The 12,934-nt window shown below is 45.4% G+C and overlaps 2 protein-coding genes across 6 annotated transcripts in view; both read left to right on the forward strand.

The window, feature by feature from the left end:
* Positions 1-8,761, forward strand: part of epha2a (eph receptor A2 a) — a 26,067-nt gene extending 17,306 nt beyond the window's left edge. For all 3 annotated transcript variants that reach the window (XM_061290247.1, XM_061290245.1, XM_061290246.1), the window contains 13 exons: positions 4,172-4,327; positions 4,409-4,741; positions 5,254-5,381; positions 5,476-5,653; positions 5,732-5,834; positions 6,088-6,140; positions 6,225-6,527; positions 6,611-6,672; positions 6,827-7,036; positions 7,204-7,353; positions 7,495-7,688; positions 7,820-7,975; positions 8,083-8,761. In XM_061290247.1, the coding sequence (XP_061146231.1) occupies positions 4,172-4,327; positions 4,409-4,741; positions 5,254-5,381; positions 5,476-5,653; positions 5,732-5,834; positions 6,088-6,140; positions 6,225-6,527; positions 6,611-6,672; positions 6,827-7,036; positions 7,204-7,353; positions 7,495-7,688; positions 7,820-7,975; positions 8,083-8,191 (2,135 nt within the window). In that variant the 3' untranslated portion in view covers positions 8,192-8,761. The remainder of the gene's footprint in view (positions 1-4,171; positions 4,328-4,408; positions 4,742-5,253; positions 5,382-5,475; positions 5,654-5,731; positions 5,835-6,087; positions 6,141-6,224; positions 6,528-6,610; positions 6,673-6,826; positions 7,037-7,203; positions 7,354-7,494; positions 7,689-7,819; positions 7,976-8,082) is intronic.
* Positions 8,762-11,350: 2,589 nt separating this feature from the next.
* cplane2 (ciliogenesis and planar polarity effector 2) lies at positions 11,351-12,909 on the forward strand. Of its 3 annotated transcripts, none has more exons than XM_061290273.1 (5): positions 11,351-11,417; positions 11,814-11,966; positions 12,146-12,270; positions 12,342-12,481; positions 12,587-12,909. In XM_061290273.1, the coding sequence occupies exons 2-5, from the start codon at positions 11,834-11,836 to the stop codon at positions 12,807-12,809; spliced, it is 621 nt and encodes a 206-aa protein (XP_061146257.1). In that variant the 5' UTR covers positions 11,351-11,417; positions 11,814-11,833; the 3' UTR covers positions 12,810-12,909. The 3 variants fall into 3 exon arrangements, with proteins under 3 accessions (XP_061146257.1, XP_061146256.1, XP_061146255.1); XM_061290272.1 differs by having other exon boundaries at positions 11,357-11,421; XM_061290271.1 differs by lacking the exon at positions 11,351-11,417 and adding an exon at positions 11,435-11,747.
* Positions 12,910-12,934: the final 25 nt, after the last annotated feature.

Below are 12,934 nucleotides of genomic sequence, written 5' to 3' on the forward strand. Positions count from 1 at the left end.
ACGGGAAAAGAACAACAATGCTCCAAGTTCTCTGCAGTGATGAAAGAGCTGCTTGAAGCTGGGAAAAGAACTAGAATTTCTCAAAAAGTAGTTTTGTTTGGCACCTGCCATATGTGAGTAAAAGTAGTGAGTCACGTCTTATTAACCCTTTGGTAATTATTATGCCTTTAGTTTGCAATTATAAAATGTATTAGATGTTCATTCTAACCTTCATTCGTTCTAACATTTTCCCTTGACGGTCATCTTAAGATATTCTTCCAATTTTGTGGCAGTTTTTTTCCCGTCCTAAAAAACTGTAAGCTGTTATGTGTCACGATCATGCGTCCCAATACCTTTTGGTTTCATTTCCTCAAAATACCTCAAGGATTACTTGTCTCGCTGAAATTAGCTAAACGGAGCAAGCCTCAACAGGCCCAAACATTTGTATTCAAGCATTTTAAAAATACAAGTTCCGTAATGTGACCCTTATATTAAAAGCGTAACACCTTTTACTTTTTGGAAATATTCAATGGAATGTTGAGCTTTTATTTTTAAACTTGAGGGGGTTGGAAGTTTACGTGAACCAGATGTAATAAGTATGCAGAAACGTTGGGCAATGTCATCCCCTGAGGGAAGAGCAGCCATTCAATGAAAAAACCCAAACAGAGGTGTGAGAGTATAAAAGAAATAGTTGCGGTGTGCCTACTGTATGTGCTGCGGAAAATGCTCTTTTTTTTGGAATGCTGGGGTGTGTGTGTGTGTGGAGGAAGTGTGGGAGGACAGTGGCGAGCACAGGAAGGAGGGAGGAAGGGCACGGGGATTTCTGAAAGGAATTCTTTCACCCTGGCGTCACCTGCCGCACTGATTGACTAAAGGAAGGGCCGTGTGAATTTGTCTTGGGCGCCTACCTGAGTGTCTTCTCTCTCGCTCTCGCCCTCGCCAGTATTTTGTTTGCGTCCGTTGCCCAGGCAACCGTAACCGCCGATTACAGGGATGAGGCCACGGCACGCCTCTCTTAGTCAGGCCTGCGGTTTATGACTCCTGCTGTTTTCCAGTCACCTTGACTGGCACCGTCTCCATTCCTTCCATGCAAACAGATATTTCACAGCGGTGACGGGCGGGCGGCTAGGCGCTTCAAAGAAAAACGGACGCTTCCACTCCCAGGGCAGGATGAGAGTGGAGGAAGTCCAAGGCAGAGGAATGTTTCTCGCCCCGACCGCTGACAGACTCTGAGCACAGGAAACAGACGTTGCGCGCGAATAGCTCGAGAGGAAGACAGGAAGTATTTACGAGGGATCGGAACAATTTCATAGTTGGGCCTGATATTGGATGTTAGGAGCGGGGTTGTTTGATTTGAGTCAACTTTGGCTTCCTTGCACATTCCCCGAAAATTCAAGTTCGCATTTTGAATGGACTGTGTGTCCTGTGATTGTCAGCTGGCCAGTCCATGCCACCCTTGTAGTATGAATTGCGCTGGCCCCTATATAAATAACAGAATAAGTCAAACATTAAAATGGGAAAGAAATTGATTGAAAAAAACGTTATTCCATTTTTCTTTAAAACTTGCTTTAAGAGGAAAAAAAAGTTTGATCAACTCCGTTGGTGACAGAAGCAACACTGCAGCCGTTTGTTCCACGCTAATGCGACGACTTCATTCCGGGTGTCAGAGAAAGTGATATTCTGGAAGACTTACGGTCCGGCATGTGTCTCGCAATGAAGAGCGCAACTGTTGTGGGAAAAGGAAGCGGGCTGAGAAGGAATGCCGACTGACACAAATAAGCAGGTTTGGGCCGACAGTTGGCGCATGAGGGGCGGGCGGACGCTTGCTTTCCGTGGCTGCTTAGTTAGGTATGGAGTGTAATTTAGTCAAGAGGATTAGTGGAGCAACAGGACAGCTGTTACGTGGCCTTGCTTTACCTCCCCTCGGGTCCTTTCATCCGGTGGTTAACGCACGCAACCAGCCGACTAATCCGTGTTCCCGCTCATTAGAACAATGGCGGCAAAAGCCCAGATTCAATTAACAGATGCATCGGTGCGGAACGCAAGTCCACCCTTTTTCACGTGCGAGCCGCCGTCCAAAGGCGGCGTGGGGCAATTAGACGCGCAACTTCCACCAACAAGTGACAATTCCGTGAGTGTAGCTAGCGCGAGTGTGCATTCGCAACGTTGCACACATGGCGCCATTTTACGAGCCGCGATGACTAATGCGACGTATTTATGGCACCACTCCGTCCAGTCCTGCCAGACAATAGATGAATAGAGCCCAGAGTTTCTTTGCTCCGTGACACAAGTCCTAGCACTCGGGCTCAAGATTAAAATGGGCTGACCTCCTTTTCTCATGCGAAGAGACCCGGCACTCCCGCTGAGTGACTCCCTAGAGAGAACTTCTGTTTGGTGCTGCAGTCCAGACCCCCTTTAAGGCCTTCCATTCATCTCAACCTGCTCCTTATCCTTCACCATGGTGATACTTGAGCCGCAAGTGGTGCAATCCAGCGTTGATTGCCGTGCTATGCTTTGGAATGGTAAACACCAGAATTGTGAGGTCCAGATGTCACGGATCATGACCAATATTTTGAGGCAAAACCACATTTTTTTTGGGTGGTCCATGAAAGTCAAGTTTATTTCTTTAGCGCTTAATCACAAAATAGTCTCAAAGGGTCTACGAATAAGTGATTCCATGCTGAATCCTCCACAATAATAGTCGCACCACCCTATTATCCTTTTCCATGAAGCAGAGAGGCGGCGTGGGAGAAGCGGCATATCAAAGGCCAAAAATTGGAGGCACTCGTTGCTCACAAGGTGTGGTATAACCAAATGTGAGTGTAGAAATAAGACTCAAATTAAGCTCCAAAAAAAAGTTAGTTGTCACTCTTTTTCCCATGACTTCAGATTTCAAACCCAATTTGTTGTTAAATCTATAATCCAGTACACTTGTGATTCAGCACTTGTGTATGTGTAAAGCTTTAAACATTTTAAACGTTTCCAGGGTTTGATTTTTAATTGTGGAACCCCTCAGTTTTGTCCTGTTCACATGACAGTAATGTAACCCCAATTTGTAGCGTACAGTATACGGGGCTCGGAAGCAGACCTCTATCTATAGAGTGCTTTTCAGTCTAAATAAAGACGCCGGACGTGGCTCAGCATATAGGACTTTCTTCACATGCGCTTTGAGTTTCACACCACATAAGTCCCAAAAAAAAAAAAATCCAAACACGTGTTGTACCATCGAGGGATTCCTTTGCGTGTAAGCAGGTTGTAATCATAGTCAGGTTGCTGATGAAGAAATGCATCCCCGGCTCTTTTCTTCAAAGAGGACTTCAACAAGCTGAGACACAGCCTGTGATCACAAAGTTCCTAGTCACTTTTGTCTTTCTGTGAACACTGGAAAGCGGCTCCAACAGTCTTTCCGCTTCCTTTCTCCTTTTTATTCCCCTCATTTAACTCTTTCACCCTCGGCTGTCATGATTTGCTGTAACTGGAAGGAAAGAGGAAAGAGAGGAAACATCAATCCTGGACTGTCCACGCAGTCCTCATGATAGCCGCTTTCTGTCCAGTCCGCACTTCCATTAACCTTCTTTGGCCCGGAAAGGCTGCTCGCTTATCACTTCAGCTAAGATGTTCATCACGGCACGCCACCCGTGTCCGTTGGCAAAAACAGAGGGGAATTTGGTTTATTACAGTTTCGTTTGTACACATCGGGCCAGAACCAGAATTCATAGTACAGAGGCAACCAAGTTCCTGTGTGATCTGACGGCGAACCTCAAAAGTCGAACGTCGGATCTGCCAGAGGGCCTGAGTTCACGGTTGGCAAGGCAGATCACATATCTTGATGGATTTAATGCACCGGTGTCATCCGGGCCATATGGTGAACGCATGACCTCAGAGGACGCCTTCAGGTGGAAAAGGCAAGTGGGGGCACATCGCAGAGGGAAGTCCTTCATTCTTTGGCGAAGCAAAGCTCGGTGATTATAGGTTACTTGCAACAAAAGCTTCCTGTTGGGCGGAAAGGCCTAACATTACACACTGCTTCATTGTTTTGCTTTTGTTGCGTCGTTCCTTCCTGTTTTTGCCCCTTCCTAACAGGGCATGTCATTGCAACGAAAGCCAGTAGACACACAAAGAGACACCTCATGTGATTTCATCTGTTTTTATATGGCTCTACATGACATCCCTTGTTTTGTTTTTGCCACAGAATGCAAGCCGGGCTACTTCAAGTCGACCGTGAGCACCGAGTTGTGTCGGGCATGTCCCGACAACACCAAGCCCTCTGCCGCCGGCGCCACCCGCTGCGAGTGCCAGGACGGTTTCTTCCGCTCGGAGTCGGACCCACCCGCGTCACCGTGTTCCCGTAAGACTTCCGCTCACCGATAACGCAGTGAAACAACGTACTTAGGATGTTTTGGCTAAGTCTTTCTGTTTCCTCCAATAGCTCCACCCGGCGCTCCTCGGGAACTGACCGCTACCACCCTGTCTTCTGACGGCCGACTTCAGCTGTCTTGGAGTCCGCCGCTCGTGACGGGGGGCCGCAGCGACCTGACCTACAGTGTGCTGTGTGAGCAGTGCGACAGGGTCTTGTGCGCCCCCTGCGGTGAGAGGGTCCGCTTCGAGTCCGGACCCACCGACCTGCGGGACACCGAGGTCATAGTCAGCGACCTGGACTCGCATCTCAACTACACGTTTACGGTGGAGGCGCACAGCGGGGTGTCCCAGTCTGGCGCCGTGAGGCCCGCCGCCAGCATCACCGCTGCTTTGGACTATACTGGTGAGCTCAGGCTTATTTTAAGCTCCATTCCATCCTGTTCCTTCTTAACTTTGTCTTCATCTCATCATTGTGTAGGTTGAACAATAGCCACATTTTTGTGTACTGACCTTTTCAAAGTCTAGTTGCGTTCAGCATTACTGAGCTTGCTATAAAAGTAGATTTTAATTTTAGTTTGGAAATGAATAGGATGGGCCAGTTTATTATAGCAAAGTAACAAGTGGCTGCAATTTTCTCAACTATTTTACAGTGTTAACTATTTTAGACTTAAAATGTGTCCAGAGTGTGAATCACTCAACAACCTATACTACATCAATGACCAAATTAATTTGGAAATTCTTCCCTCACATTGTTACTCACCCTCAGACCTTAAGATAATGTTTAGAACCTATTTGCAAAAACGTAGCTTTCCCCACAAAGGGGAATTAACGCCACCCACTGAATCCCAAAATGTCTCATTCCAAGAAGGCCATGAGTCACTAACTGTTGTTTTTGTCCGCCGACGATTGGGCCAGATCCCCCAAAGGTGATGTTGATCCAGCTGGACGATCGCACCACCACCAGCCTGTCTCTATCGTGGGCGCTCTCTCGCCGACCTCCAGCGCACATCAGTCATCGCTATGAGCTCATGTACCGCAGAAAAGTAAGACGAAGGTTTTTTTGTTTTGTTTTTGGCTGCGTTCCACAGCGGGGGCTCGCCATGTTTTCCTAATCCGCACTTTCAACTTCTTTTGAAGGAGGGTGACGGCGAGCGTGACGTAACCACCTACACGGTTCTGATCCTGGACAAGAGTTCGGTGCACATCAACGACCTCACGCCAGACACCACGTACATGTTCAGGGTACGGGCGCTCAGCCCCGAAGGGAAAACTGGGAGCTACAGCACAGAGCACGAGTTCCACACTTCCTCACTGGGTAAGGCGCACTTTCAAATCTCAAGTCCCTTTCATTTGAAATTGCAAGCAATACAATTTTTTTTTTTTTTGGGAACAGCTGAATCTCAGATCCAAAGTCCCTCCACCATGGTGATGGGTGCGGTTGCTGGAGTCGCAGTTGTTCTGCTCGTGGTTGTGGCCGTCCTGCTGCTACGAAAAAGGTTGGTCTAGAACGCATTTAAAGAATGCGGGAGCGTGATTTGGGAAGGGTTGGGATGTCAGGTATTGATGGAATTTCAGTTTTGTTATAGCAGTTTTTGGAACATAACCCCTGTGAAAAATAGATTTCTGTACTGTGGTATGAAGGCTTAGGGAGATCTTGGCCTCCAACCGAGCTGCTCTTATTAACATTCCTGCCTGTATTGTGTGCTGTTCCCCTGTAATGATTCTTTTTTTTTTTCTTCTCTTACTCAGGAGACGGAGATCTCGTCATCAGAGAGGACCAGAGGATCCTTACTTTTCATCAGGTAGAAACTCAAGAATTTGTCATTTTAAACATGCTGTTACATGCTCTAAATCTCTGGATCTTTTTTTTTTCTTTTCCCCCTCAGAGCAGCTGAAGCCTTACGTGGATCCGCACATGTACGAGGACCCCAACATTGCCATCCAGAAGTTTGTCACGGAAATTGACCCCAACGCCATCAGCAAGCAAAAAGTCATCGGTGTGGGCGAGTTTGGAGAAGTGTTCCGGGGTGTGATGAAATCCCCCGCCCGAGGGGAGGTACCCGTGGCCATCAAGACCCTCAAGCCGGGTTACTCCGAGAAGCAGAGACAAGACTTCCTGAGCGAGGCCAGCATCATGGGCCAGTTCTCGCACCCCAATATCATCCGCTTGGAGGGGGTTGTCACCAAATGTGAGCCTAAAACAGCAGATTGATTATTATTATTATTATTTTTAAGACCAAGTCATAAATGACTCACTTCTTTGTTTTTACAGTCAAGCACGCCATGATTGTGACGGAGTACATGGAAAACGGAGCTCTCGACATCTATCTCAAGGTATGAATGAGACCATACGACACACGGTCCTGACTTCTCGACATTAGAACTGGCACGCTATGAACTCCTCTCCAGAATATGTCTCATTAAATTACGCCACAGTCTCAAATGTTGAAAGATTCTTTTTCCACTCACTTGTTTCCCTTTCCCTCAGGACCGTGACGGGGAGATTCCCACCTACCAGCTTGCGGGAATGCTGCGAGGAATCGCGGCCGGCATGAAGTACCTCTCGGACATGAACTACGTGCACCGGGACCTTGCGGCCAGGAACGTCCTTGTCAACAGCGACCTGGAGTGCAAGGTGTCCGACTTTGGCCTATCGCGCGTTCTGGAAGACGACGCCGAGGGGACATACACGACCAGAGTAAGTCTTACTCAGAGAACTTATATATTCCACACTCGCAATATTAACAAAATACTCTGTATTAGTAAAAAAAAGTTTTTTTTCTTTGACTTCTCCTTTAAGGAGTCTTTTGACATCTGGATTGTCGTCTCTATTATATGACTAAATTTATTTTCATCTCTTAACAGGGAGGTAAAATCCCCATCCGCTGGACAGCCCCCGAAGCTATCGCCTACAGGAAGTTCACTTCAGCCAGCGACGTGTGGAGCTTTGGCATTGTCATGTGGGAAGTGATGGCGTTTGGCGAGCGGCCCTACTGGGACATGAGCAACCATGAGGTAACGCTCGCTCTGTCACGACCCCTCGCTGGGGTGACTCATTGTTTAATTTAATTAGGGAGAAATTCCAGAGCTCGTGTCAAAACACAGCACGCGAACAGCCAGTGCGTAAATGCTAAATGGCGTCTCATTTTCGAGCAGGTCATGAAAGCCATCAACGAGGCCTTCAGGCTGCCCGCGCCTATGGACTGCCCCTCGGCCATCTACCAGCTCATGCTCCAGTGTTGGCTACATGACCGCTCCAAGAGACCCCGCTTCACTGACATTGTCAACATCCTGGACAAGCTGCTCCAGAGTCCCGAGTCTTTGAGCACCATTGCAGATTTTGATCCACGGTATGAAAAAAAAGAAAAAAAAATAATAATTTATCTTTTAAATCTGACCGCAGTGACTCAATTGTAATGGTAAAGATGCGTCCAAGTACAAGGCCAGTGGATTTAAGTCCATTTTGACTGTCTCCTTCCAGCGTGTCCATCCGCTTGCCCAGCACCAGCGGGTGCGACGGCACCATGTTCCGGTCGGTTCCCGAGTGGTTGGAGTCCATCAAAATGAGCCAGTATAATGAGAGCTTTGCTCGGGCGGGGATCACCACCATGGAGCAGGTCTTGGCCCTGAGGCACGAGTAAGTACAAACGGACGAGACAGGTGCACCTACAATGCAAACTGCAAAGACGATGCACTGAGCTCACAATATCCGAGGCTTAAAATTTTCTCGTGACCCTCTTCCAGAGACATCAGGAACATTGGAGTTCGCTTGCCCGGCCACATGAAGAGAATAGTCTACAGCATCCTGGGACTGAAAGATGAATGCAGCTCCCTCAGCGTGTTCGCAGTGTGATGGAAGCAATCCCAAAAGCGGACTGGAAATGCAGGGGTAGACCCCCTAGCTGTAGGAAAAATGCAGAGTGGCAGACTGAAAAGTACTCCGGAGGCCACTCTAACAGGAAAAAGACTGAAAAAACAAAACACTTATTTACTTTATTTCCATGTTGAACACAAGCTTGTGAGCAAACTCAAAGAAACTGGAGCGCTTGGGGCTTGTGTGCTCTTTGTGATTAAGAGCTTTTTTTTTTTTTTTTTTTTTTTTTTTTTTTTTTTTACACAAGTATTCAAGATTGAAACTTTTTTTTTTGTATGTTCTATAATCGAACTGTTTGCAAAGATTGTTCCGCTCAGGGTAAAGAAGCACACAAAATTTGACTTTTTGTAGTTTGCGCTCCGTCTTATTATGTCTTACTGAAATCATTGTTCTTGTTTACATGTCTTAATACAGCCATAAATGTTTATTTAATATTTATTTTATTTTATATTTATGTCATTCGTTACACCAGGAAGAATTCTAATGTTGAGCATGTAATGTTGGGCAATTTGGATTTCGGAGTGTAAATAAAATCAAGAGTTGCCTTTATGGTTGTTGGTTCTTCACGATTGAAGGAAATGGTGTGACCATATAAGTGTCTGTTTTAAACTAACATTAGTAAAGATTTTTTTACTGATATCTGATATGTCATTTTTTATCATATAATACCCCCATTTAAAACCTTTCCTCAAGTGATTTGTAGAACTCTAACCTAAATCCAGTTTGAACACTTAATCAACCTGGGAATTCTCCTAAATTTCCTCATTTTCCTCGACTGAGAACAGAGGTTAACTGTGATGAAAGAGAGAAAAGTGTGAGGGCGTCACATTTTTCAGCAAGGAATGACCAACATTTTAGTGGGGATTTCATCAACGCAAAGCCCCTAATCGTCTTAAAGGCTGGAAACTCACACTAAATATGTTTGACCCATGATTGCTTGGGTGACATGGTGTGAAAGAAAACTGCCATGGCTATCACAATGATTTAATAAACACATTTTCATATCCAGTGGGTGTCACCGTTTTAAGTGCCCCTGATTAACCCAAAATAAAGTTCAGCTGTTCTCATCTCATTTTATATATCACAAAAGTCTTGGGGGAGCTGAATGTGTCGCTCTGACCATTTTGTGAACAAACCCAATGACTTTGCCAGAGTAAAGTAGAATGTCACATCTACACACAAGTCAGCCTGGCTCGTGGCTAAAGATAGGGTGACCAGACATCCTCTTGTGCTACTTTTCCCCCCCAAAATCTGTCGGGGCGTTATTTCAAAAACTGTCTGGAGGAATTAAAAAACAAATTGCGCCCTTTCGCCAGGGTCGAGATGCATATGAAGCTGAGTGCCTCACGTGCAAGGCAGGCACCCCCCTCCCCGCTTCCTCCAAAAAGTTCTTTTAAGTAAACTGAATCTTTAGAATCGGTTTTACTCAAAAGATTCGTTCAAAAGAATCGTTCACCGAATCGTTTGCTACACTTTCTTATTTATAAATAAAATATATATTTATTCTTTTTTTTTTAATCTCATGTAGTGTACCTATTGAAGTGTCCATGAGGTGTACCTAATCACAGGCCACTTCATTAGGGAAAAATCATGGTCAAAGCTTAACTGAAAGTGAAAAGTGCCATACCCGCCCTCACCCCCACCTCCAGATTGGCTGGTTAATCTGTGACGTCACTTGGACGCTCCATTAGGTACAGTGGGTGAACGGGAAATGCAATTCACTGACTCGTTCGAAGTGACGTTACTTTTTCTTCTTCGTTTTGTTTTACGGCGAGGTGGCACCACCTTCAATGCGCATTTCCGACACCTACAGTGTTGGATAAGTTACGTCATTGCATGTTGGTTGAAGTCATATGAACTGAAAAAAGAACGAATAACTTCAGGAAGTGATCCGTTCACTCACGATCACTGAAAAGATTTGTTCTTTTGAATGAATCGTACTCATGAGCCAACACTACTCCAGCACACGGTGTGCTCGAAAAGTCCTCGAAACCAGCTCAGTGGCCTAGTGGTAGAGTGTCCACCCTGAGACTGGAAGGTTGTGGGTTCAAACCCCGGCCGGGTCATTCCAAAGACTATAAAAATGGGACCCATTGCCTCCCTGCTTGGCACTCAGCATTAAGGGTTGGAATTGGGGGGTTAGATCACCAAATGATTCCCGAGCGTGGCACCGCTGCTGCTCACTGCTCCCCTCTCCCCCAGGGGATGGATCAAAATCACACGGGGATGGGTGAAATGCAGAGGACACATTTCACCACACACCCCGATGTGTGTGTGACGATCATTGGGACTTTAACTTTAAAATAGGAGAAGGTGTCTTCTTTTTCAGCAACCTAAATCTGGTCACCCTACTAAAGTCAAAAGAAGGTCCCATCGTCCTTGTTTGCCCTGACGTGCAATAAAAAAAAACGCTAATGCACGTGAATCATTTTTTATGTCAAGGTTGTCAAATGTGAGACATTTATATTTATATTTTACATTGACTTACAAACTGACATATTTTTAGGATTTTGAGGGCTCAAAGTGGACCAAAAATGTACCAATATCCCCTTACAGAACTTATGAGTCAAGATACCTGTTCCAAAGGAATGCAACCCCCCCACATAAAGTAAGTTACATTCTTTAGGGAATTCAACATGTGAGCATCTGGTGTGGAATTTTTGGTATCACTGCCTCGGGACTGCATTAAAGTTCACAAGTTTATAGGTCAGGCGTGCAAAGGCTTGTACGGATACCTTATACCGAGTATAATATTATACCATGATACTGTGCTGAAAACACCTGCTTTTGTTCCTCTTTTTTTTCCCTTCTTTTGACTGAGCCAAACGATGAGGAAACGTGTGTCACGGTCATCACATTTTATGAGCTGTTAAAGCAATGCCGCACAAGCATTTTTTTTTTTTTAAACTTTGGGCATGGTAGGCCACAGCAATAGCCAAGTTCAAAGTGAATGCTTAGCTTTAGAACAGAAATAATATAAATGTTGCTGAAAATTTGAGTGATCGCAATGTCTTGCTTTAATAAGTACAGGTATAATCTCCCCTTCTGCACAGCAAACTTCAATACATTGAATTTTACCATACGTGACCTCTGTAAACCACCAGACAGCAAAAAAGATTTTACTGACATCTAGCGGCGGTAGAAGGCGACCTATGACGGGTATATGATTTTTACCTCCAGGAGCGCTGTATTCAGATTTCATCACGTACGTACGTGAAGATACATTAATTGATAGTAATTGTATTATTTAGTAATTCTACCCGACGACATGTCATTTGAAACTCATCTTAACGAAACGTCTTTAGTGTCGTCTTGTCATGTAATTTACGATTTTTATTGGGGGGCTTGAACGCTGCGCTAGCATTCATCTGACGGAAGTGAATTCGTCATCATTGTCCCTACTCGCTACGAGGTTTTAACAAAATGACTCAAGCTCCAAAAAGCGGCTCGGTCGTCGTCGCCGATTGGCACCGATGCAAAGACAGCAAAGAATACTTCAGCAAGATACTATACAAGAAGAAACGCAAGCATTTTGGTAACTTAAGCAAAAACATTGATTGGTCCGCGACTGAAACAAGACTTGTATCATTTGTGTGGGCAGGTCTATTGGAGTCCCCGGTGATGCCGCCACACATCCCTGTGGACACGGTCCACTATAAGATCGTCCTGTCTGGCAAGAGTGGAGTGGGTAAAAGTACTCTCGCAGCACGCCTTGCTGGACAAACAATACCCAGCATGCACTACGAGACCACAGGTAGAAGCTTGTACCTAGAACGTGCAGTCATTTGAGACATTCAGCTCCTCTCATAATTTCAGACAGACTTCATTCCATATGTTTGCTGAAGCAGTCCCTTTCTCGCCAAAACATGTTGGTGTATGGGTCCGGCTTGGAACAATTACAGTACCAATATTGTCCGTTTGCTTGTGCCCAAGGCATTGAGACGACAGTGGTTTACTGGCCAGTCAAGTTAAAAGAAAGTGGCAGAGTGCTCTTCTTCCGTTTCCAGTTGTGGGATTGCGGAGAAAATGCCTTGCGACGATTCGACCATCTGCTCCCAGTATGTATGATCATCTAACTGTTAGATAACGGCTTTTGTGTGGGTGGGAAAAAATCTCATTTTCCTTTCAGGCTTGTAAGGAGAAAGTGGATGCCGTTGTCTTTCTTTTCTCCTTCACTGATAGAACATCTTTTGATGACCTTGATAATCAAATTACAAAGTGGAAAGAATCATCTGGGGGCCCAGCTGTGACTTTGGTGATCGGCACAAAGTATCCTTTTAAATAAATCAATCCATTTTCCGTAGTGGATTACCACTCAAGTGAACACGAGTATATTCCCAGTTGATGGCAATCTTTCCTTGATGTTTTGCTTCGATTTGACCAGTTCATGCACTGTGATGTCTCAGAGGAGGACGTGAGAAACTTCCAGGAAACGTGGCAGCTAGCAGTGCTGCGCACAGGCGGCGGGGAGGTGGGCGACGGGCTGGATGCCGCCGCACCTCTCCTCAACAGCCTGGCAGAGAATCTATGGAATCAAGATTGCATCATGGCTGGGCACCAGATGCAGCAGCAGACAGCAAGTTCGACTTTGGAATAGTAGAACTATTAAAAAGTTTAGTTTTTTTTCCTGAAGAACACTTTCTCCCTTAATATAATTTCTTTGCCACTTTTACAATTAAAATGAATTTAATGTTTTATATGAGAACATACCATTTTATTACC

The sequence above is a fragment of the Syngnathus typhle genome, linkage group LG11 (assembly GCF_033458585.1).
Source record: "Syngnathus typhle isolate RoL2023-S1 ecotype Sweden linkage group LG11, RoL_Styp_1.0, whole genome shotgun sequence".
In the NCBI taxonomy this organism is placed as follows: Eukaryota; Metazoa; Chordata; class Actinopteri; order Syngnathiformes; family Syngnathidae; genus Syngnathus; species Syngnathus typhle.